This window comes from Amphiura filiformis, chromosome 11 (assembly GCF_039555335.1).
Source record: "Amphiura filiformis chromosome 11, Afil_fr2py, whole genome shotgun sequence".
Taxonomy (NCBI): Eukaryota; Metazoa; Echinodermata; class Ophiuroidea; order Amphilepidida; family Amphiuridae; genus Amphiura; species Amphiura filiformis.
Genome location: NC_092638.1, coordinates 41,989,946 through 42,015,156, shown reverse-complemented (window position 1 = coordinate 42,015,156; position 25,211 = coordinate 41,989,946). Strand labels below are relative to the sequence as shown.

Genomic DNA, 25,211 nt, shown 5'->3' with positions numbered 1-25,211 from the left:
TTAATGCTCTGCGTGCTAGCCATGCGCTTCAATGGAAAAAGTTCAAGTTTTGAAATATTTTCTCATAATATCAAGAGCTATCTTAGTATACTAGGCTTGTTTGTACTCATTTTAATGCATTTTTCATGCTGATTCCAAATATGGTCATGAAAATTTACATTTCTGAAATTTTTGAATTTTAAAAAAAAATTTGAAACATGTCGTCTGCAGTCGACACCCGCGTGAAGAGAGTTAATGTCAGCATCTCCATTGAGAGAATTCAATGTGTGTAAAACTTCAGAGGCAGCTTCATGTAAGACTAGACTTCTTAAGTTTCTAAAAACTTTTAAGCCTATGATTCTTGAATACAAATCTACAGCTGCGCACACACAACTTTGAATCTATGAAAATATTTAGTAAAAAAAAGATTGATATCAACTGAGTATATAGTAAATGATGGTGAATAAGTGATACATCTACGCATACCAACACCCTTGTATGAAACACGTACCTTGTACTTGTAGCCACGTATCTTTGATATCTTCACCGACTTCATTCGCAACCAAGCACTGGAACATCCCCGCATCACTGGCTTTTAGATTCTGAATCTGAAGACTGCCACTCGCCAACACCTGTAGGTCGAAAGAACAATGCAAGAAAACGTGTCAAAACACACGTTTACAAGTCCTCTTTCTTTCATCATACATTAAAATTTAATTTGTTGTGTCATAGACCTCTCAGTGATCATGGTTAATTAATCATACAACATGTACATAAATTTACATCAATTATGAAAGAATTGGAACGTGGTTGCCCTGATATATGCATCTCGGAATTTAGGTTATTTGAGATTAAATATGACAATGATCATATTATAAGCCCTCTAAATGCTACTATCAATAGCAGACGATTGCAATATGCTTCACCATTATTTTCTCAACAAATTTAACTTTTGCAATTTTGTTTTCTAATTTTAATATTTTCCTATAGATTGAATCACCACGAAACTGCATGAGTATACAAACATGCCTAGTATCAAAGACTTATTCAGAAGATAGCTAGCGACCTCAAAATTAACTCCTTCTTCCTAATACACACACTAATTGCCCACAAAGGAGGAATAACATATCTATACTTGAGAGCAGGAATGCCTTTCCGCATGTCCGGCAGCGGAAGCATAAAGGAAGGATGGACAGGGTAGGTATTTAGTTCATTTGTTGTAATGTGATATCACGAGTCATGCACCAACTGTGGTAACAAATTATCCGTAGCTACCATCATGTCATTTGATTGAGTATACATGTATATATATCACTAGAATTTGTCTATGCTGTCTTTGGTAACCAGTATAGATATCACAACCTTGGTCTGCTAGGCAGATTGCTATAAGTAACCTTAATGTATCTATTATATAGTCATGGGGAGTCCTGGTCATATATATGCAACTCAATCAAGGAATATGAGTCATGTGTTGCTCATATTCTTCATTTATTTCTACAACATCACAACTCTTTTAAAGTGTTACTTGATCCAAAACTGCACAAAAATTAGACCTTTAGTTACAAAGCAATGCAACTTAAATGGTTATGAATGCAACCCGTAACTCCCAAATCAATATGCTTGCTTCACATTCATATTTAGTTTCAATTATACTCATCTATCAGAGCACAGTTCCAACCCAATATATTTTCCCAGCCAACACCTTTACTATGAGTGGGATCAGGCTAAAAACACAAAGTTTGTTTTCCGTAAGCATTTCATTTTTGGAGCAGTATTAATGCATTTTGTTGGGTTTTTTTTATTTGAGAAATCAAGAAAAAAAAGTGATATTTTTAAGCAAACAATGAATGGCAAAATTTGAATAAAAAGATATTTTTTTTGCACATTTTGCTTTACCAGCAATATGAAATCAATAATCTATAATTTTCATATCTACTCTGCACTGATTTCACATGAAATATTTGTGATTTTAGGCATATTTTACATAATCCCGACTAAAAATAATAAAAAAACGCACAAAACATTTTGGGTTTCAGGTGACCTACAGGAAATGAACTTATTTTGGTTTTAGTCAACAACATAATTTTGTTTGAATTTCAACTCTTATCACATGAACTTATCAAGCCTCTTTCTTTTTCAATGTCAATATCTAGATGATTGAAAGTCATCCATTATTGACAAAAAAAATGTTTTGTATATTAAATTGCTCTTGCCATCATGAAATTGATCTTGAAGTGAGTAGAAACAATATCATTTTTCAATTTCAATACACTATATTGGACACCAGTGTTAAGTTTCAATTATGAAATTTCTTTTCATATAAAATATCATACAGAGAGAATAAAATACAATACATTATATCAAACAGGGGTATAAAATCATATTCATTTTATTCAGGACAGGCTTGGATAATATTGCATATGCCTCCTGCAAAAACTACTTTAGTAAGTTTTGAATATATAGCCGTTTTGCTTCTGGTAATTTGTTTTTGCAAATACTGTTTGTTCATGATATCAGTCACTGGTTTATGGTTGTATCAAAACCTCAAAACAACAGTGATATTACATGAAAAAACAGGGGATAACAAATTTATCATTCAGTAAACATTAATTTAATATAAATAAATGAATAAATAAATAATCATACTGCTATACAATCCTAATCAAGTTGTGCACCAAACTCTTACAATATCCGCCCAGGCCTAACACGAGGCAAGGTAGAGGGCAACTGCCATCTCTTCAGAATACACCATCAGCAAAGTTAAGAATACACCATCCATGAGTATAGAGACCTGTTGATTGCCAGGGCTCATTAACAGCTTGGCTATATATTGTACTTTAATTATATGAAAACTAAACAATACTACATTACATTATCTGGCTATTAAAAGCCCATTTACTGATCCAAGCAAGATGTGTAAACAAATGTGTCTGAATTAATTACAAGTGAAGGATTGGTCATTAAAATTGTCATTACGTAGTTTTGAAATGAACAATTTGGCAAAACAATGAGGAAAATAGCAGTATTGTTAAATTTAAAGTCCAATTCAAAAACATGTAACTAATTTCTGTATTTGGTAGAGAAATTACATTTTCATGTATAATGTCTTATTTTGTCTGCCACCCCAGCTTTCAGCTTAACCATTAGCAGGCTATGTTAGCACATATCTATGACACTAACAAAGGTGCAAAAAACTTAATTTGGTTAATTTTATGATTTTCCGAATGAGGAAATCATAGAATGGGTCTTTAACGAATGAAATATTATTATTCATGTTCACTGAATGATGAAAACAGATACCCATTGTAATTTAACATAATATATATCATAATCTGGGATATTTTCACTTCAAAGTATGTTGAATTTATTTCCTATAAACAACTTAAGTGTAAGAAGTTAACCAGCATAATCTAATTTCATCATTTTTGGTAGAGTGTAGCTAAGTACACAAAAGCAAAGATTCTTGAGAACACATTATCTATCTTATAGGCCAATATGATAAACTACTTCTATTTTTGATGTATTCCCTCATGAATGAGCAGATTCACATATTCATGAAAATATAATGTCCACAAATTGTTATCATTTAGAATGACACATTTAGAATGTTGCATTGACATATTGGGTATTTTTAGAGGCAGGGAGGGAGGGTTGACTTGCATAGGTCAACACCAACCAGATACTCCTCACATGGTAACTATCTATTTCTCCACTATCTCTCAAAATCAAATTCTTTGTCTCTGCTATAGTTTACTATTTTCTCATAAACCGTGCCGTTGCATGCTAGTTACGACTTCCATTTACCCACCCTGTCATAGAGCATGATTTACAAATCAATAAAATAATGCCGAATTGCAGTTTGGCTTAAATTTCATCTTGACAAACTTCAAACATTTGTGATCACTGACCTAATTTATCAACAAGGAAGGAGGGAAATATCCACTCATATTTGGATGCGTACTTTCTAGTGCTTCCATATAAATCTTTGTTTACACCTTGTCTCCCTACAGGACCTTACAGAAACAAGTGAATGATGACAACTGTGTGGTGCCTGCCAACTGGGAGTAGCCATCCACAACTCTCCATCCTTCACCTGCTCTAAAGTATCCCAATTATAATTCATAACTTATAAGATGTGCAAATTAAATAATTATATTAAAGAAAAGAAAAACAGACAAGCTCATGCTCTCGGCTGATTTAAATATTGATTGTTGAATGTGTGACATGAATTGGAAGGCTTGATAAAATATTTACTTATTTCAAAATGCCACCCTGCACAATCAATCATGTGATTGTTTCACAGTCCACAAAATGCTGGGCTTTGTTTTTCGCACAAAATAAATATTAATTGTTATTTATAGACTCATTCTCTTCCAAACTAGTTCATTTGGTTGGAACCCAGTTGTCTTTTCTTTCCAATTCACTTTTGTATTAAACTGAGGAACCCAGATGCATCAAGCACCACTTTATATATTTAATAAACGCATGTGGTATTTTGCAGCTTTAAGGGAATGCAAAACCAATTTATTTGTCTTATGAATTTCTAATATTCAGTTAGCAAAAGATACTAAATAAATTGTGAAGACTAACACTCAGAGATATCAATTGTAAGTTGAGTACCATGTTAACAATCCAATGAATCTACAGCATTACCAATCTGCAATGATCACCCCACATGTTTCAAACAGGTACTAAAATCACACCATTTAATTTTTAATTGTAAAAAAAAATCATCAAATTTTAATACAATGTTTAGGGTCAAAATGAACAAAGTACATTTAAATCAAATCTGGTTATGTTTGCTGATGATGCCAAATGCTAGAGATCTATATCACCAAAGATGACCAACATGCTCTGTAGTCGGACATCAATGCCCTGCATGAGTAGGGTAAGACATGGGACCTAGATTTTAATACTAAAGTAGTGTGTTGTCCTTCATGTAAATATGTGTAAGCATCATCCTCCTTCATAATTATATTAGATTGGTGATCGATCATAGGCTTTCTAAAGTTGGAAAATTATTAATCAAAATGTTCTGCAAAGCAAATCACATTTTGGGTATGATTTGTGATACTTGTTTTGATTTTCATGAGATGTCTCCTATCAAAGCTATTTTACAATACAACTCTGAAACCGGGAAAACCATTTCGAAGTGACATTGAGCGAGTTCAAAGAAGGCCCACAAGATTTATTTTGAGAAGCTCTGTCCCATATAAAGATTGCCTTGAAGAATACGGCCAGACTTAGAGACAACATTCTGTTTTTCAAGGGCTTTTGTGAATTGAACTCACTAAGATGTCTCTATCAAGACAACTTTCCATTCCTCATATTGTTATAGTTTAAGGTCTTCTTCAAACTGTCCAAGGCCCTATTCATACTCCACTTCCCACACACAAATTGTTCGTGGTGATTCGCCAAAGTCTTATCGCATGATAAAATTAAATTCATACTCAACATGGAGTATGAATCAAGCTTAACCCTCATTCTCAATAAATACAGTACTAACATTTTCAGCTAAACATTTTGAACCACATTTGCAACATGCGGAAAGACATCCCTGATCTTTTAAGGATGGTAGTTAATCACCTTCATTTTAAACATGAGCTCTTTGAATATTACATTAATACATAATTTGATCATCCCATGTGCAATATTATGATATAATATTATATGCAAGTATATTTTCAATGTTAGCTATAATATTATATTGATATTTTAACTTTGTTGATATATTGAATTTACATACATGTGCAATTGTGTATTTGTAGTTTGATATGTGATTCAAGAATGCCCAGTTCTTGGGCCATTGCCTGTTATGGGTTTTCCTTTTGCATCACATGTCCAGTTGTGATGTTTTTATTGCGCAATAAAGCTAATAAAATAAAATACAAACATACTTCATTTGAAATGATTTGTCAGATATTTAGCTATACTTTTATTTACTGAGAAATCAACAAAATTAAATAAGTTGAATGGCACCAATATGTATTAGCAGACAACATTTATGAGTCACTGAATCAGATAGGGGGCAAGAGGAATATTAATCATTTTAAGTCACATTTTTGGATAAAGTTAGTTATTTAATTGAGAATTCAGGTAAGAGAGGGTATAATCCGATATCATCTATGTTTAATCTAGTGAGTCACTGGATCCAGGGGAGGGCAACTTAACAAATATTGCAGAAAATTGCCTGAAATATTTCCAGAATGCCCGAAACACTGCAGGAAAATGAAACTCATTTATTTGATCTTTTCCCAAATGCCTGAACTACTGGCCAAATGACCATCAAACTGATTGACCAACTGGCTGATTGACCAACAAAATAACTGCATGACTAGCAAACTGATTGACCAACAAACTGAATTACTAGCTGTTGATTGACCAACAAAGTGAGTGACCAACTGGTTGAATCACCATCAATTTGATCAACTTGTTGACTAACCAAATGACTGACCAAAAAATGATGGACATTGCTCTAATTTGGGCATACAGTAAAGACAAAATGCTTGCCTAGTTCTGAATTCAACAAACCTGAAACAGCACAACAGGTATTATTTCAAGTATGCTGAACTGAACACGATTTGTACATATGGTAATAAAAATCATCAACAACATATAGAGCGAGGCCTAATGGTTAGGCTTGCCTTTAGTGCATGAGGTCCCGGGTTCGATCCAAGGTGGTGGAGATTTGCCGGGATATTGACTTGGGGAAAAATATGCCTGAAATTAATTGGCAACCTCTGTAGATTAAATTCAGACTTTTGCCCTGCCCATGGTTCATTTAGAATTGGGTACATGAATCATGAAAGTACTCCGTCCTTCGGAGAGGACGTTAAGCCATCGGTCCTGTGTACAGAGAGCCATATCTGTACATGTAGCTGACAGCCAGTTTTGAAAAGAGTAGGGTATTAACCCCTGACTATTCCCAACCCGTCCCGGTGTTCAAATGGACCCCAATGGAAATAAGCTTCAATAGAGGCTTTCTTGTGTTATCCAGGGTCGTCAAAACCCGAACAAATCCAATATTTATTTGATACCTTTTAGATTTTCACCCATTATTCTATATTTCCAAGTAGTAGTTACACTATTACAAGACAATTTATGAATATATTTGGTGTCCAAGTGGGGTCCCAAAAAATATATAATAATAAAATACTATTTCCCTTTTACTTGACCTAGCATTGTCCTATGTTATATTTATAAATAATTTGATCATAGTCTCATGAACCAATAATAATAAAAGTCTACAGATCAGACAAACAGTAGTAAAGAGTATATAGGATATTTTTCATATCAACATTCAATTTTGCTGAGATGATGCAAGTGAAAACATGCTTTGTTGAGGCTACTTTAATTCAATGTTCTGCAGAACTTCTGTTGTGCCTCATGGTCAGTGATTTTAAATACAAATTACTGTCCCTCAAAGCAAAGTATTCTTTATGTTTTCTGACATTGCAACCATGAAAGGCTCATAATATGTCCTTTGAGAATTTAAGCTCGGTAGAATTATAACAAATTTATAGAAGCTCAAACAATCTAAGGCGCATACTTATAATTTTGAAAACAAAATTGCATATGTGCCCTAAGAATTGATGAGATTAAACAAGCTTTAATAGCAATTGTATCTTGAGATATAGGCCTTTATACAGACACCATATCTCAACAGGCTTAGTTAATGCAACAAGCCATCACATGGGTAAACACAACAATCATTTCAAAGGAAATTGCATTTTGCTTGCTAGGAAACAGAAATGATTGCATAATGTACAATGCGCTTGCCTTTCAAATCAATTAAAAGTCTCGTCGGATATTACAGTCTGTTTTTTTAATAGTTTTTAGTTGACCGAGGAGTCAAGTTAATTGGTGAGAGTCAGAGAGCAAATATAAACTCACGATAACTAATTGACCAATGTAAATATTGTCAGATTTTTATATTAATTTTGTCAAAGAATTTTTTGATTACTGACAGGTTTCGGGTGAATTCTCATATTGATTTACAAAGATGACAGAGAAAATGCTTATTAAATGCTAACACACTGTCTTCAATTTTTTGACTGTATAGAAATTTACATAAATGATCAAGTGCAGGTACTTTTTGTTAAGTGTCATTTTCAATTGGAAAATAAATGAGTAGGGATTCTATTCAGATAAAAAAAAATGAATAGTGTGAAATTAGAATGTATGCTGTCTACTGAAGCTAATAATTAAGGTAGCAATTATAAAAAACTACTGCAAATAACAATTCTTTGCTACTATTGAAGACAGCAATTATATAGTCTACTGAAGAAAACAATTATTTCCTATAAACTACTGAAGATAACAATTTTTTGCTATCTACTGAAGATAGCAATCCTATAAACTGTTGAAGATAAAAATTTATAGTCTACTGCAGAAGTAAAACAATTCATTGCTATCTACTGAAGATAGCAATTCTATAAACTACTGCAGGTAACGATTCTTTGATATCTACTGGAAATAACAAATATATGGTCTACTAAAAAAAAAGTATATGCTATCAACTGAAGATATCAGTTTTATAAACTACTGGAGATAACAATTCTTTTGAAGATAGCAATTCTATAATCTACTGGAGATAACAATTCTTTGTTTCTATCTATTGAAGATAGCAATTCTATAAACTACCAAAGATATCAATTCTTTGCTATCTACTGAAGATAGCAATCCTATAAACAACTGAATATAACAATTCTTTGCTATCTACTGAAGATAGCAGTTTTATGAACTACTGAAGATAACAATTCTTTATTATCTACTGAAGATAGCAATTCAATAAACTACTGAATATAACAATTCTTTGTTATCTACTGAAGATAGCAATTTAATAAACTACTGAATATAACAATTCTTTGCCATCTACAGTTGTCTACTGAATATACCATTTCCATGCTGTCTACTGAGGGTAGCAATTATTCTGATGCATAACAACCCACCTTGAGATGTTGACATTTATAAAGAATATCTATCTTCATCAGAAAGCATACTAAACAACTACCTTTTTTCAACCTATTTCCTTAAACTTTCTCCTGAAAATTCTGCATAGCCATAACAATTCTGCATACAGCTATACTTTCCAGAGTAGTAACCAGTTATATTAAACCACTTTCTTCAGTACAAAGCATTTTGCCATGAGGATATCTTCAGTCTACAGATAGCAGATATAATCTGTATATGATATAAATATACTGTTTCAAGAGCACTAAAATGGAAACAGCTATTTCAAGTGAGGCACACAAAATTGGAGGAAAAAGTTTCATGTTCAAACATTTATTAACAAACCACTAACATGAAATGAAAGTATAATTTCAATACCACATCTCTGATAAGTATCATATGTCTCCCATTAAAATTTGCATACATCAAGTTTTCACACCACTAATCCCTAAATCACATTCTCCAAACCACCCAAGACGGCCTTCATGAATGTGTGAAACAGCGTTACAATCAAAAGCATGACTCCGTGTCACATAAAGTAAACAACACTATGCGCTAGAAATCAATATGAAATAGATATTTCTATTAGGAGAGTCACTAACATGTCAGCTACCTTCTTGTAACTATTCTACCAAGGTTATTTACTTTCTGTTTTTCTTTACTACGTAACAAATAGTTTGTGCTTGGAATATCTCTCAAATTGACAGGATAAAAAGGAGATGTAGCAAGATTTGATACCAGATAAATGCACGCTCTCATTTTCTCAATAAGATTTGTGCAGCATTTTGAGTTCATATTAGCCAAGTTTACAGTCACGTTTAATGTTAAGTTAAGCATACAGTGTCTGCTTGTACAGAGACTTACACAAACCCATTAAAACATGGTGAGTAAAGGAAGTGATGGAGATAAAAGGAGGGGGAGGAAAGCAACTCATAGTGGATTCCATACACGCACATGTGCAATTCCCTAGATGACTAACTGATATCGCTTCAATATTGATATAGTTAGACTCGGTATACAAACTTACACCGCCAACCCTTTCATTTATTCCTATTTGACTGAGGAAAATTGACAAAATATATCTAGCTCGGTACACATCACTCAATCAACCTCAGTTTAGAAGTGTATGTACGTAAGGCGTGTGTTCCGTTTCTGAAATTCAAACCAAGCTGTGCAATTTGTCAGTTTAACAGAATGTATAATAAACTAAGCAGAGTGATATGTGGGTTGATTTATGTAGCCAACAAACTCAATGATGCAAACAAATTATGCATAATAAATAAATAAATAAATAAAGCATTTTGATAGACTTCTAGGCAACTTAGCACTTCTGTATATTTCAAAGCTTTATACCAGTTTGGGGAGTTCCTATATTTAAGTAAACTTGTAAAAAGTTCCAAGTTGGTGACAGAATCACATGGGTGAATATGCAGCTTGATTTGTGCAACTTTGAATACAAAATGAATACAAAACATAGTATGTTATCATAATTCTATAGATGAGATATATACTGCCACCATCTGAAATTTTGGGAGTACTTTATTTGATGAGTTACCAACAACCAGTTTATTTCAAGGTGGACTTATAAAATGTTCCATTTCCATAGTGCCAAAATTAAAATCAAATTTCCTAACTTTTATCTTAAATTGTACTAGATTGGGGTAGATGTTTCGCTAGGCATGGTAGAGAAGCAAAAATGAGCCTGTGGCCAAGCTGATCCATTGGACACCATAGTATGGAAACAGAAAACCTGGTAGACCCTCTCTAACAAAGTCATATGTGGATGTATTGAAACTGGACTAGATGTTATGGATTTGGGAATGGCCATGCTGGACAGAAGGATATGACACGCTGCTGTAGTATGAGGACACCTATCATCTTAAGCAAAGGAGTATATATGTAAAAATGTAGCAATAAAAACAATTTTCATCATCTGTCGTCCATAGATGGAATTGCGGAAGCAGCTGAGACAAAGTGGTACCAGGTTGCTTTATCCTTCATGAGCTGTTTAATTTCACAAGCCTCTAGCCCAATATCATTGGTGATAGTGTCAGGGTAGCTAAGATTCCTTCTGCCTCCACTTGGTCATCGTCCATGAGGAGCCCAGAAAACCAGATGGGAGATTGATTGCTTGGTCAGTTGTCTGACTTAAAACCATGACCAAACCTCTCTGAGGTGTACTAAACAAGCCATTGAATGAACTTTTGCCAGAGGACTATGTAATAATGCGGCATGGTAATAGGAGGGGCAGTCAATCACAGACCTTCAGTCATCAGAGGGTTTGTGTCCCAACAGAGGACTAACGACGTGGTAATAGGAAGAGGCAGTCACACACCTTCAGTGAGCAGAGAGTATATACACCAGTCAGTTGACTTGTATCATCTCATGAGGGCTCTGATTAAGAGTTAAAATAACTGCACTTATATTCCAACACAAAGCTCACATGAACTTTGCAAACAAATCCTTGTGATTTACACAGTGAGTGAATAGAATCAAATATGTCTCAAATAATAATAAATTGATGAATACCCACCCTACAATATCATTACTTAAGCTCGCAGACACAAGCAGTAGCTTTCCTTAGCATCAAAGCACCCATACTTTGTGTGAAAATGCCGCTAAATGATAATATCCTTTTCATGCAGTGCTATTGTCTTTTTCGCAGCGCTGGTCAATCGTTCAATTACAAATCAATTACTTATGACAGAACATGTGGGAAAAAGCAGGTAAAGACGCTTTAAAAATAGCAGAGATACTAACCAGGTAACACGGACGTGGCATGAACGGAAGGAAGCACCCGCCGATCACAAGATGCATTTGGTTTCAATTGAATCTGATGGCCAATTATCTCATAACAATTATATAATAAAAAATGTGATCTATCTTATACAATTAGAATGGTACTCGTGTGGTTTATTAAGGAGGGTCAGTGACAGCACACTTGCATTCATATCATTTACACATCAGACTGGATGAGTACCCAACCATGTCATCATTTTGGGGTCAACTCTTGAGGAATTAACATTGTGCAACCTTTCTGTAAAGTAAACAATATAAATGACAAATCTAGTATAGTTAAATTGCAATAGCAGCAATGTGGAACTACTGCACTTCAACCGGATATAATCAAGGTATTACTTTAGGGTGAAATGTATATAATCTATTGCTTGTCATTATCTGTTGCCCTATTATAAAGGCTACACAACCTCAGCATAGCAAATCTTACAATTTCATACAAAGAATTACTTAAGTTTTTATTTTGCAACCATACAGCTAATCAGTGCCTTTCTATGATAAGCTAGAACTTAATCCTCAAATTCATCATTTGATTACAGCATTGGCTACAAGCTAGCCGTTTTTCCTTTCATCCTCTCGTCTGTGTTTCTCACCTCACCTGACATCTCATCTATGCTTTCATTTCTACAGAATTACCCCAAAGTTTTGTGTAACATTGCCTCTGGAAATTTGCAACTGGACCCCAAGAAATGTGAACTGTACTCCAGACGTAATGTGAACCGAATAGGTGTAAATGAATAGGACGAGAAACTCTACTTGGGATGCAAATGGAACCCTACTCAAACATAGGTATCCTTGGCTCAGGTCAACTAAAAAAATACATTGTGGGGCTCGTACTGGGGTCCTTGTACCTTCATGCATAAGGTCAACTAAAAAATTACATTGTGGGGTTCGTACTGGGGTCCTTGGCCCTTCATGCTTAAGGTCAACTAAAAAAATACACCGTGGGGCTCATACTGGGGTCCTTGTCCCTTCATGCTTAAGGTCAACTAAAAAATTACATTGTGGGGCTCATACTGGGGTCCTTGTCCCTTCATGCTTAAGGTCAACTAAAAAATTACATTGTGGGGCTCGTACTGGGGTCCTTGTCCCTTCATGCTTAAGGTCAACTAAAAAAATTACATTGTGGGGCTCATACTGGGGTCCTTGTCCCTTTATGCTTAAGGTCAACTTAAGTGGGGCTCATACTGGGGTCCTTGTCCCTTTATGCTTAAGGTCAACTAAAAAATTACATAGTGGGGCTCGTACTGGGGTCCTTGGCCCTTCATGCTTAAGGTCAACTAAAAATTACACTGTGGGGCTCATACTGAGGTCCTTGGCCCTTCATGCTTAAGGTCAACTAAAAAATTACATTGTGGGGCTCATACTGGGGTCCTTGTCCCTTTATGCTTAAGGTCAACTAAAAAATTACATAGTGGGGCTCATACTGGGGTCCTTGTCCCTTCATGCTTAAGGTCAACTAAAAAATTACACTGTGGGGCTCATACTGAGGTCCTTGTCCCTTCATGCTTAAGGTCAACTAAAAAATTACATTGTGGGGCTCGTACTGGGGTCCTTGTCCCTTCATGCTTAAGGTCAACTAAAAATTACATTGTGGGGCTCGACTGGGGTCCTTGTCCCTTCATGCTTAAGGTCAACTAAAAAATTACATTGTGGGGCTCATACTGGGGTCCTTGTCCCTTCATGCTTAAGGTCAACTAAAAAATTACATTGTGGGGCTCATACTGGGGTCCTTGGCCCTTCATGCTTAAGGTCAACTAAAAAATTACATAGTGGGGCTCGTACTGGGGTCCTTGGCCCTTCATGCTTAAGGTCAACTAAAAAATTACATAGTGGGGCTCATACTGGGGTCCTTGTCCCTTCATGCTTAAGGTCAACTAAAAAATTACATTGTGGGGCTCATACTGGGGTCCTTGGCCCTTCATGCTTAAGGTCAACTAAAAAATTACACTGTGGGGCTCATACTGGGGTCCTTGTCCCTTTATGCTTAAGGTCAACTAAAAAATTACATAGTGGGGCTCGTACTGGGGTCCTTGGCCCTTCATGCTTAAGGTCAACTAAAAATTACACCGTGGGGCGTGTACTAGGGTCCTTGTCCCTTCATGCTTAAGGTCAACTAAATATTACACTGTGGGGCTCGTACTGGGGTCCTTGTCCCTTCATGCATAAGGTCAACTAAAAATTACACTGTGGGGCTTGTACCAGGGTCCTTGCCCCTTCATGCTTAACTTATTTTACAGACCTTTGTTATTCTAATCAGCTTATAAGAATATGCATCCTTCTTGTCTCATTTCAGACAGGAACTCTTGATGGTTCTTATGGTTGCAACTATTTTATGATGTTACTGCCAACAAAGGCTCACAGGCATTTCTTCAACTCAATCCCCCACCCCTCTCCAAAAACAAAATGCCAAATTTAAGACTAAGACCAAAAATTCAGTTCTACTCAATGCCACCCAGACTAAAATTCTGGTGCTACCATTTTTTTCTTTCATTTTTCATTTTGCATAAAATGTTCATAGTCAAAACACGTTTTTTGTTAACTCTCCACTCCTCTTATTTTCCTTTAAAAACAATCTACACAAATATTCAGAATCATTATAAATCATGAAAATAAGATGATGAATAACTCATGACATTTTTTATATAAGAGCTTACTACAAAATGCCACAGGAATATGATTTGTAAATGTCCATGTACTCTTGTTAAGTTAATAAGCTTAAGTATGACAGGACTTCACATCACAAGACATTAAGTAGATGTAAACCTTTGCTTCTCAGCTGCATTAAGTCCTCCTAAATGCAATATGCTTGTTATCCAAATGATAACCATTTGCCTCATGTCACAATAATCACAACAAGAATATTCTACCAAAAGTGCACCAAGCCCAGGAGGAGTCAATATTATTACTGCATAAGATAATACTTGTGGTAAATCAGGTGCAAATTGTTGTGTGTGTCCATACACAATGCAGTGTATTCTTGCAAACAATGAATGAATGAATGGAAAAACTTGTTCCGGAATCACTGGATCAGCAAATTATGATTGCAAATCCACCTGCTCTCTCTAACACATTGCCTGCTAAATCAAGCGCGCGGTGAGTCAAACAAAAATGATTGCTTGCAAAAGTTTACATGCTTGCTTGATTTGAGAAAATACTATAGAAACCAGTGTATATTGAAGTTACTTCATCTCTTCCACATGGTTTGGCTGTGATACTTGAGGTAGTTAATGTACAGGATGTTGTTTGGTTGTTGAAGAGATTGTTTGGTGTGTTAAAGGTGTGATTGGGAGAGGATCGACGCAGACAGCCAGACGCACTTGTTAACACAACGATATGTTGGCGTCAATCAAATAATGTGTTAAAAGTTTAATACCTCTTGATTCAATCACTCCTAAACACAACATACTACGCAAACGTAACCACTACCTGCATCCCATTCTCACAAACATGTAACACTGTCTGCTAAAGCGATAAAGTGGGTCTAGTGTTAATAATAGAACGCTACAATTTCAAGTCGGGATTTAAAAGAATCCCATGCTGTCCACATTGATTATGCCGACACAGTCACAATACTGTAGAAATACACTTGGCCGACAAGTTTTTAATATTGGTGTAAGATTTGTGCTTTGGAGTCTTTGCAATCCTAGCGGATTATTTCATGAAATATCATCTGATTTGATAAAACTTAGTTATTATTAACCATAAATGGTTCATCAACAGAGCTTATCGGAAAAATGTTATTCGCACGTTTTAATAAGAGAATTTTTCCAATTGCTGGATTATAAGAATTATTACGCAAATTTAAGTCCCAAAGTTCCTCCTCTGCAAGCCTGATGAACATTTGAAATATTCAGAGCAATTAAAGAGTGAGAAAATAAGTGACAACATTTGATTAAATTACACTGTTTCAATGTTTCAGTAAGTAGGCAAAAAGAGATGAAAATGGTCTGTAAATCTGGAATCGATTTAACAACCATGATTTTCTAATAAAAAAAGTTGATTATTTCATTTGGAAATTTGAAATCAAGATGTGTGGAGTAATGATTCTGGTAAAAATGTGCAGAAGTAGAGAATTTCTTGAGAATTGATCAAAAACTAAATTGTTAAATATACAATATTATTTATACACCTCCCTTGGTTTTTGAAAGTCATTATGTGATGTGAGGAAGCAAAATGAGTTAGATCAAACTGATAAGAGGGCTCCAGTGGAAAACAGTGCTTTGCTCACTGCAGTATCTGGGCTACCCTCTAGAAATATCCCAAAAATAAAACATAAATAAAAAGAATATGAAGGATTAATTTTGTATTGTGTTTTAAGCAGCATGAAAATCCCTGTGTCAGGTTTGATGATGTTTTCAGCAATTTGTAGCCTGTAATATGGACACAAATATCAAGTAGAAAAGCAACATTTGGCTTGATCATATTGTTTATTTTATAATCATTTTTCAAGTGGAACATCATAATTACACAATTTAAAAATGTTGTGACTTTTAACCAGCTTTTTGGCAGCAATGTTTATGTTACTTTATTATTACAATTTTCTTTTTAACGCTTTTATGGAAACAATTTTCTATTTTCACTTGACACAGATTGCACATATATTCCCTAGGAAGAAATCCATAAAGTCTTCACATTCTTACACGCCTCAAAACACATCCCCCATATGTCCGTAAGATGAATCCTAAAATAAGCCATGATTTGTTTCTTTACATCTATATTTCATATATCGACCTACTTTGTATATCAACATTGTGTTTATAACATAAATCAAATAAATCCACCTTAACCGTTAGCGTGGCAGATGATTTTTCTTTTACACACATTGTTTTTCTGTTGCAATGTTCAAAGTTGAGCAATATTGAAATCAAATGTACTAAAATAAATGATCACTCAATTTCAATAGTTAACACATAAACAAATAAATTCTTTCAAATAATTTTATTTACACTATGATAATTGCCTGATATACACACATGCAACCATGGTTTATACACACCCCCACACACATGCATGCATTTTTTCCATAGTCAAAACTATTTAAAGTAACACTTATTTTCAAGATTTTCCATCATTTTCAACCTGGAATATTTAGAAATATAAAAATATTAATAAGAGTATTTAGTCATTTTATAAGACTCATAATTAGCCAAATTAAAATAATTAACTGGATCACATAACTTAACACACACAATACCACTTTGAAAAAAGGAGCAAGTTGCATGGCTACAGAATAGTGGTAATGACTGAATTGTTGAATCACTGGCTGCATGATTGTTTCTACTCAAGCCTTCAGTATTGTTTTATAATCTACCTCCCACTATAACACCCAGCTCCTTAAATCCAATCCCACTTCTCTGGATAAGAGAAATATACCATCACAGATGAGACTTACTTAGGGCCTATTTATTGAGCATGTTTCCTGGCGGAAGGACGGATCCATATAAATGGTGTATTTTGCCTACTATATCTCTCCTCATCGCTTAACTATCACAGCTATATCTGTTGACTCCCTCGATCCTGCATTTGTCAGATTTCATAAGCCAATGCAACTTCACCCGATGATGAGAGGAATTTGCTTCCATTTCAGGGTTTAGTATATCACATAGATTTGTTTTACAGAAGGACAAGGTGTTATGTTTTGATGTATTTAGAGTATTAGCGCACAGAGGAATAATTAACCCAATTTTGCCAGACGGAATTTGAGTTATCAATTTGACGATTCATATGCTCCTTGAATAGTTTTAGTTTGTAACAAAATCATTGAGCAAAGTAAAACCATTTCGTGCACTGATGTGAAACTTTGCTGAAATGACGCACCACTGAAGACACACAACTGGGTCATGTTCCTTTAAAAAGCAATGTTTCGTTCTTCTTCTTTTTTTTTCTCAACCCTGAAAATCAATCACACTTGACGATGCTAATCAAGTGATGCAGTGAAACACAAACCCTGGTGTCAGAGTGCTTGCTGTGCTGTCGGCCTATATTGCACTTATTAATTGCAGTTTTCAGAAAGCTAAATTAAGTTATCCATCAAAAGCAGACTGGGTGGATATATTGAATCAATTCCAGGCCAAATCACTTTAATCAACCGTTATATTTTGTTTTCATACAACATGTTATAGGAGCAAATTAAGCATAGGGGAATGTTACACTTGCATATCTTGTGAGTAGGTGTGGGTGTTAGGTCATGGGTGAGCTAATCAATGGGCCAAACTAGTTGGGTGCGGAGGAATGTGATAACACAGCAAGGCAGCTAAGCTAGTGCCGCGTGTCATAAACCCTCCGGTTTTCAGACACCACCAAACCATACGATCAGAAGACATCGGGAAGCGCTGTAAAAAACAATGGCAGCTATTAGCAAGAATTTTCGCACCATGTATGTCAAAGTTCACTTTTTCAAAGAGTGAGCTGTTGTTACAAAAACAAAATGACTGGTGAAAAAGTCTACTAAATGACCTCAAAAGGTCAAGTCATCTGTGAAAATGAAAATGGCAAAATTGTGACAGAAACTTTCACCCTTGCGAGTGAAAACACAGCTTATTTAGCGATGTCAACATGGTGTCATAGTCAATATTTCCCTAACATATTGGACTAACAACACAGCTATAAGGTTTTTCACAATATAACTACATGTACATGTATGTATAATGGAAAGGAAAGTGCTAATGTTTGTCATTTTTCAGCACAACTTATTTTGACAAAAAATGATGTCACAGAGATAAATATCAATCCTTTAATTTGCATATAGCTGCAATTCCTCCAGCAAACGTGTCCATGAAATTGGTCCTTTAGCAATCTAGGTATTATTTATGTCTATGGCAGGGCCGTAGCAAGGTTGACAAATGTGGGGCGGCCATCACAAATGTGGGGCGGCCAAATTACAAATATATGCCCAAATTGAAATAAAGATAAAGAAAAACATAACAAATTTCTCAAAAAGTGGGGCGGCCATGGCATCCCTGGCCGCCCCGCTTGCTACAGCCCTGGTCTATGGTAACACAGGGAAATAGGCATGGGCAATGTCATACTTGCATTATCTTGTGAATACTTTCAATGTAATGGCAATACTGAACATTAAGGTGTGGGGGTAAGGTCATGAGTGAGCTTATCAATGGGTCAATCTGGTTTTATGGCAAGGTACAATAAATTAAACTTAGGCAAAGTAGGCATGGGCAATCAGGAAGATCGTGATAAACCGATGTCAACGTATCTATTCCTGCTAAATATATTAATGCATGACACCACAATACTCAATATCGTTTCTAAAACATCATGCATCAATGAAAAGTTCACTGACCTCCATGTCATATGACCTCTACTACCCTGGGTATGATTTTGCTATGATCTGAACCATATCTTCTGCGTATGATCCGCACCACTTTAAAACGAATATCAACCAGCATATGCACGCGCATATATGGGTCACTATATTAGCTATCCCAAGGGAGCACTGCAAATATGCCAAGTTTAATGTTTAATTAGTAAATGCTCCCTAAATGACTCAAAGCCGTAATAAACTGCAGTGACCTATCTATCTAACATCAAAAGGTGTGACTGCCTTCATTTCCACATTATATTTTCATTACCTTGTTCAGCCAACGTCTACCTTTTTACAAGCTTATCAATTACTTGCAGCAATTCAACTATAAAGTGTTATCTGGGTTCGGTCGAGCGCAAACTGAAAGCACCAATCTTCTAATTTAACATTTCAGACATGCTAAAACGCTGACCAGTTCCTTGCCCTCAAAATTGATATCTGATGACCACATCGTGGCCAAAAAACATGCCGTTGTTGATTAATTTTAGCCCCTTACTTAACGCAGTGAGATGTAAGGTCAGTTTGGGCATGTCAGAATTATTTAACAAGTGTCACCCAGTCTGAAGATCAGGTTATATACTATAAAAGCGCTTTTGTGAGCTAGCGATGTCTATTCCAATAACATCAGTCATTTTATCTTGACAGCACCCCAAATTGAATACATTACCGATTTAAATAATCCTCCTTTTTTGCATTTCGCTAACCTCTCCTATAATTATCCCGTATGATAACGTAGCGGAAACCTAACTAGGCTAATAGTGAAGTCTCAACGTGTACCTGTATAAATGCTTTTAACACATTTCCCCAGTCTAAAAGCAAATCTACTGTCACCTCTGGCACTTACTACAATCCATTATATTTCCACCCAATTATAAAGAAAAGAAACAAAATCTTAATTGCCCTCACACTATTCACCAACAATGAACTGTAACAATACTTCAGTATTTGGCACCACATTTTGATGCACAAATATTACTTAATTTCTTCCAAAAAATTACTCAACCCATTTTGAGAACCCATATTTGAACCAACACATCGAAATCTCAAATTCTCAAACAAATTACTAAACTTTGAATTCTTGTATGCAGTTATTATCTCAAACATGATCATCTTTTAGGACACAGTTCCATAACCCCAATAGGCTTGTAATCTCATAATCACCTCTGAATATATTGGGTACAAAAACTCATATGCCACAGCTTGAGGTCAAATTCTGAGCAATGATTGCCAACTAAGGGTTATTGAATTATTTCACACTGGATATGAGGCTATTTGCCACTGCTAGTGATGCAATCAAATATACATGTACATGGATATAGATGTATATCAGGTTTACAAGACTAATTGGATTGCCTGCCATCAGGTTCAAAATTAAGTTAACCAATACTATGTATAATTGGGTACACTATCAATTGAAACACCTCAGGAAATACTGACAGACCATGGCCACACCATCATCACAGATCAACAGTCTCATACACATGGTCAAGTTCTGTATACACTTCTCCATAATCAATTGTCTCCCTGATATGCAAGACTTTAAACAGCAGACAAAATTGGTCACATAAGTGAGCTTTCAACATGACAACTCCTGTTTTATTGGCTCTGTTGTGTTGCATAGAAAGATACCATAAGTCGTGTTCACATTATGAGTGTATAATCTTACGCTAACATTGATAAAAATTCCACAAATATTTACCCTACTCCTACCGCATGTCCACACCTAGCCTACTCCTAGTACTACGCCAACCAGTTCCACCAAGCATTTACTTCTGCTCGGCGTAAACATCGGCTACCACATCCGTTGTTTCTGTGACCTTTGTCAATCATGGAATAGGTAATTTGAAGGTAATATCTATGCCTACACCACATCCCTTTTAAAGTGATTTTTCATTATTCCTAAGAGTCTACTCTTTTGATCTAGTGCGGGCATCAACCCGACCCACATTTATGCCTTTTATGGTACACCCCATCAGATATTACCATTCTTATAACCCACTTACCCACATTTATGCCTTTTATGGTACACCCCATCAGATGTTACCATTCTTATAACCCACTTACCCACATTTATGCCTTTTATGGTACACCCCATCAGATGTTACCATTCTTATAACCCACTTACCCACATTTATGCCTTTTATGGTACACCCTATCAGATGTTTTACCCACATTTATGCCTTTTATGGTACACCCCATCAGATATTACCATTCTTATAACCCACTTACCCACATTTATGCCTTTTATGGTACACCCCATCAGATATTACCATTCTTATAACCCACTTACCCACATTTATGCCTTTTATGGTACCCCCCATCAGATGTTACCATTCTTATAACCCACTTACCCACATTTATGCCTTTTATGGTACACCCCATCAGATATTACCATTCTTATAACCCACTTACCCACATTTATGCCTTTTATGGTACCCCCCATCAGATGTTACCATTCTTATAACCCACTTACCCACATTTATGCCTTTTATGGTACCACCCCATCAGATATTACCATTCTTATAACCCACTTACCCACATTTATGCCTTTTATGGTACACCCCATCAGATGTTACCATTCTTATAAACCACTTACCCACATTTATGCCTTTTATGGTACACCCCATCAGATGTTACCATTCTTATAACCCACTTACCCACATTTATGCCTTTTATGGTACACCCTATCAGATGTTTTACCCACATTTATGCCTTTTATGGTACACCCCATCAGATATTACCATTCTTATAACCCACTTACCCACATTTATGCCTTTTATGGTACCCCCCATCAGATGTTACCATTCTTATAACCCACTTACCCACATTTATGCCTTTTATGGTACACCCCATCAGATGTTACCATTCTTATAACCCACTTACCCACATTTATGCCTTTTATGGTACCCCCCATCAGATGTTACCATTCTTATAACCCACTTACCCACATTTATGCCTTTTATGGTACACCCTATCAGATGTTACCATTCTTATAACCCACTTACCCACATTTATGCCTTTTATGGTACCCCCCCATCAGATGTTACCATTCTTATAACCCACTTACCCACATTTATTTATGCCTTTTATGGTACACCCCATCAGATGTTACCATTCTTATAACCCACTTACCCACATTTATGCCTTTTATGGTACACCCCATCAGATGTTACCATTCTTATAACCCACTTACCCACATTTATGCCTTTTATGGTACACCCCATCAGATGTTACCATTCTTATAACCCACTTACCCACATTTATGCCTTTTATGGTACCCCCCATCAGATGTTACCATTCTTATAACCCACTTAACCACATTTATTTATGCCTTTTATGGTACACCCCATCAGATATTACCATTCTTATAATAACCCATGTAAAGCAGCTAAATAACAATCTTAACCAAATTTGCACGAGAACGTTTATTGTCCACCTTACAAGAGAAGATGATTTTATTAGACATGTTCATACATGGATACATCACACCTCTATGTATATAAGATGAGACAGAACTGGTGCACCATCATCCTGGGGACCATCATCTGATAGCAAAAGTCCACGCCCACGGTTCATGCCATGTTCAGGACAGATTATTGCATTAATTCTTAATTATAACTAGCAATTTAATTCTTAAACAGCTTATGTCAATTCTTTAGCCATGCTGATACAAGTGCAGATCTAGAAATGCGCAAAAAGATTGCTAACATGCCCGTGGCTAATTAGGGGGCATGTGTAAACAGTTGAAATTGAGCGACGTATTTCATATCGATATATGTGATGCGATCAAGCAAAATCAGTCCTAACTCGGAAATATTGATTTTGAGATATAGCCAAACAAAGGAAAACTTTTCTTTTGTTTCCTCTTGTTTTAGAAACTCTTTAATTGCTCATATCTTTGGAACTGGTTGTTTAAATTTAATGGGGGTTTCTGCAAAATTCAGCCTTGTAAATCCTTTTTACTATCCTATAAGAAACTGAAAATTTACTATATCCGAGTTGCGACTGATTTTGCTTGATCGCATCACATATGTGTTACTGGCTAAAGAGGTTATAGTCTTGAGTGTCTCTGGACAGTAAGCTGGCATTATTCTATATGTTTAGGAATGGCTCCAATCTATGGTGTCCAGCATGTTTATTTGTGGATTTGGGTGAAGATTCAGAAACGGTTCCATAAGAGGGTTCAAAGCATGCTCCTGCATCCCAGGTATAATGGACAGTTTAAAACATTGATTTCAAAAGCTAATAAATCAACATATAAGATGATTCAATAATGTTCTAAAGTGCTCCAAACCTTGTAAGCGAACAATCTTGGTAAGTTACAGAGACAAGACATATGAATTAAGCACCCGCGGGAGGATCAAATTTGACATCCCGTATCTTATCACTGAATGTACCTGCTAGGTTGTTTGTGAGTAACAAAAACAAAGCACAATAAAGTAAAAGGTTTTAATAAAAGGTTTCAATATTATATTCTATATCAAAGATCAATATGCAAAGTCCCTCACCTAAGCATATTGCCGATTCTTGTGATCATGAGTTCCATGAAAGAACTGAGGGTATATGTATTCTGCCCCTCATATTTCATATATCCTTTACCGCATTGCACACAGTTGATGACAATGACCCTTACTTGCTGTATACTTTGTGCCAATGATGGAAATTGTGACAGCAGGCAAGAGCCCAAGATATTAAACTTTGGCTCCACTTGACAGTTTTGTGATTTAATTGAATAACTTTAGTGGATTCAGAAATAACTGAAAAACATTGCAAATTATTCGGAGATTGAAAGAATGTCAGAGAACATACCAAAAGATCGATGAAGCGCTATAAACACAACTAGTTTAATAAAGCTGACTTCCTCTCTCCCTTCTGAAATGAAATCTAAAGTGGGTCAAAATAACACTTAATCATTTTTGGTAAGGATCTGAAAAATGGATAATTGACATTCTTAACTGCCTCCCTTCCTAATCAAACTAGTTTTGTACATAGAGAGCTTTGTTGATTGATCTTTTGGGTTACCATCCAATAATTAAGCACCTGACATCCCTGCAATCTGATGATGGCATCTGACTTGTATTAAAAAACAAATGAGATGTACCGTTATTTTATCACAATCAACCAATCTGGATCTCCCTCTCGTCCAACACACTCATGCACTAAAATGCTTCACCAAAATCTCACAACATGGAAGCCATGCCATGCATAATCAAGCAGCAACATCATAAAAGTAATATGACTATAGCGAAAACATAGTGACATTGTAAACACTAAAGTGCTGCATAATTGATGGACCCCATCCGTTCCTCACAGCACACCACTATTGATTTCTATCATATCTATCTTACCATCTTGTGGTAAGTTAATACCCTCCACTTGTGCTAGACCTGTGACAGCGTATATATACAATTTCTGGAGTTACTTTATGCAACATTGCCTAGCCACGTATAAACATGCCAGCGCTGATGATAAAGTATGATATATTCTTTGATTTGAAGCAATGCAAGTTTTACGTGGAGACTGTAAATTTGGGATGAGGTAAAATGGTAGAAATTGAGATGGGAAATTTGGAGTAATTTTGTATATATATAAATACAAAGTTGAAGAGAAAAGTAATCTAGAATGAAAATGAGCTGTGGCATAGAATTACTCATCAATACATACAGGCACCATGGCACCACTCACTGTCAAACTACGCTCCTATGATCACAGATTTCTTTCAAGTCTTTGGTAGAAAATTCACCCAAATTAAGTATTTAAAGGAACAGCTAGATGCTTTGGAAGGGCTCCTTTGGTTTTAAGTTTAAGGAAACAAAGTAATGGTGTACTTTGGATGTTTATTGATGCATGTTGTTGAACTTTAGTGGGATTGAATTAGCTTAGCTTAGCAATTACTTAAAATGAGTGCAGTGTTTGATTAAAAAAAATCAAAAGCTTTAAAGGCAAACCCGGCTGTTTTGAAGGAAATAATTATATGATATCAACTTGAAAATATGTGAAGACAAAAGGAAAGTTTGACTGCTGTAACAGATTTAATATTCTTAATAATATTCTCACAAATAAAATTGAACATTTTGGGTCCACAATCGTCTTAAATTGATCCTTGCAAAAAAGGAAGAAAAGAATACAAATAAAAAAAATCACATACATCCATTTCAAGGGC

At 35.5% G+C, this 25,211-nt stretch overlaps 1 protein-coding gene across 1 annotated transcript in view; it reads right to left on the bottom strand.

The window, feature by feature from the left end:
* Window positions 1–25,211, bottom strand: part of LOC140163690 (protein sidekick-2-like) — a 385,021-nt gene that overhangs the window by 85,797 nt on the left and 274,013 nt on the right. The window contains exon 8 of the mRNA XM_072187006.1: window positions 491–611. Coding sequence (XP_072043107.1) covers window positions 491–611 — 121 coding nt within the window. The remainder of the gene's footprint in view (window positions 1–490; window positions 612–25,211) is intronic.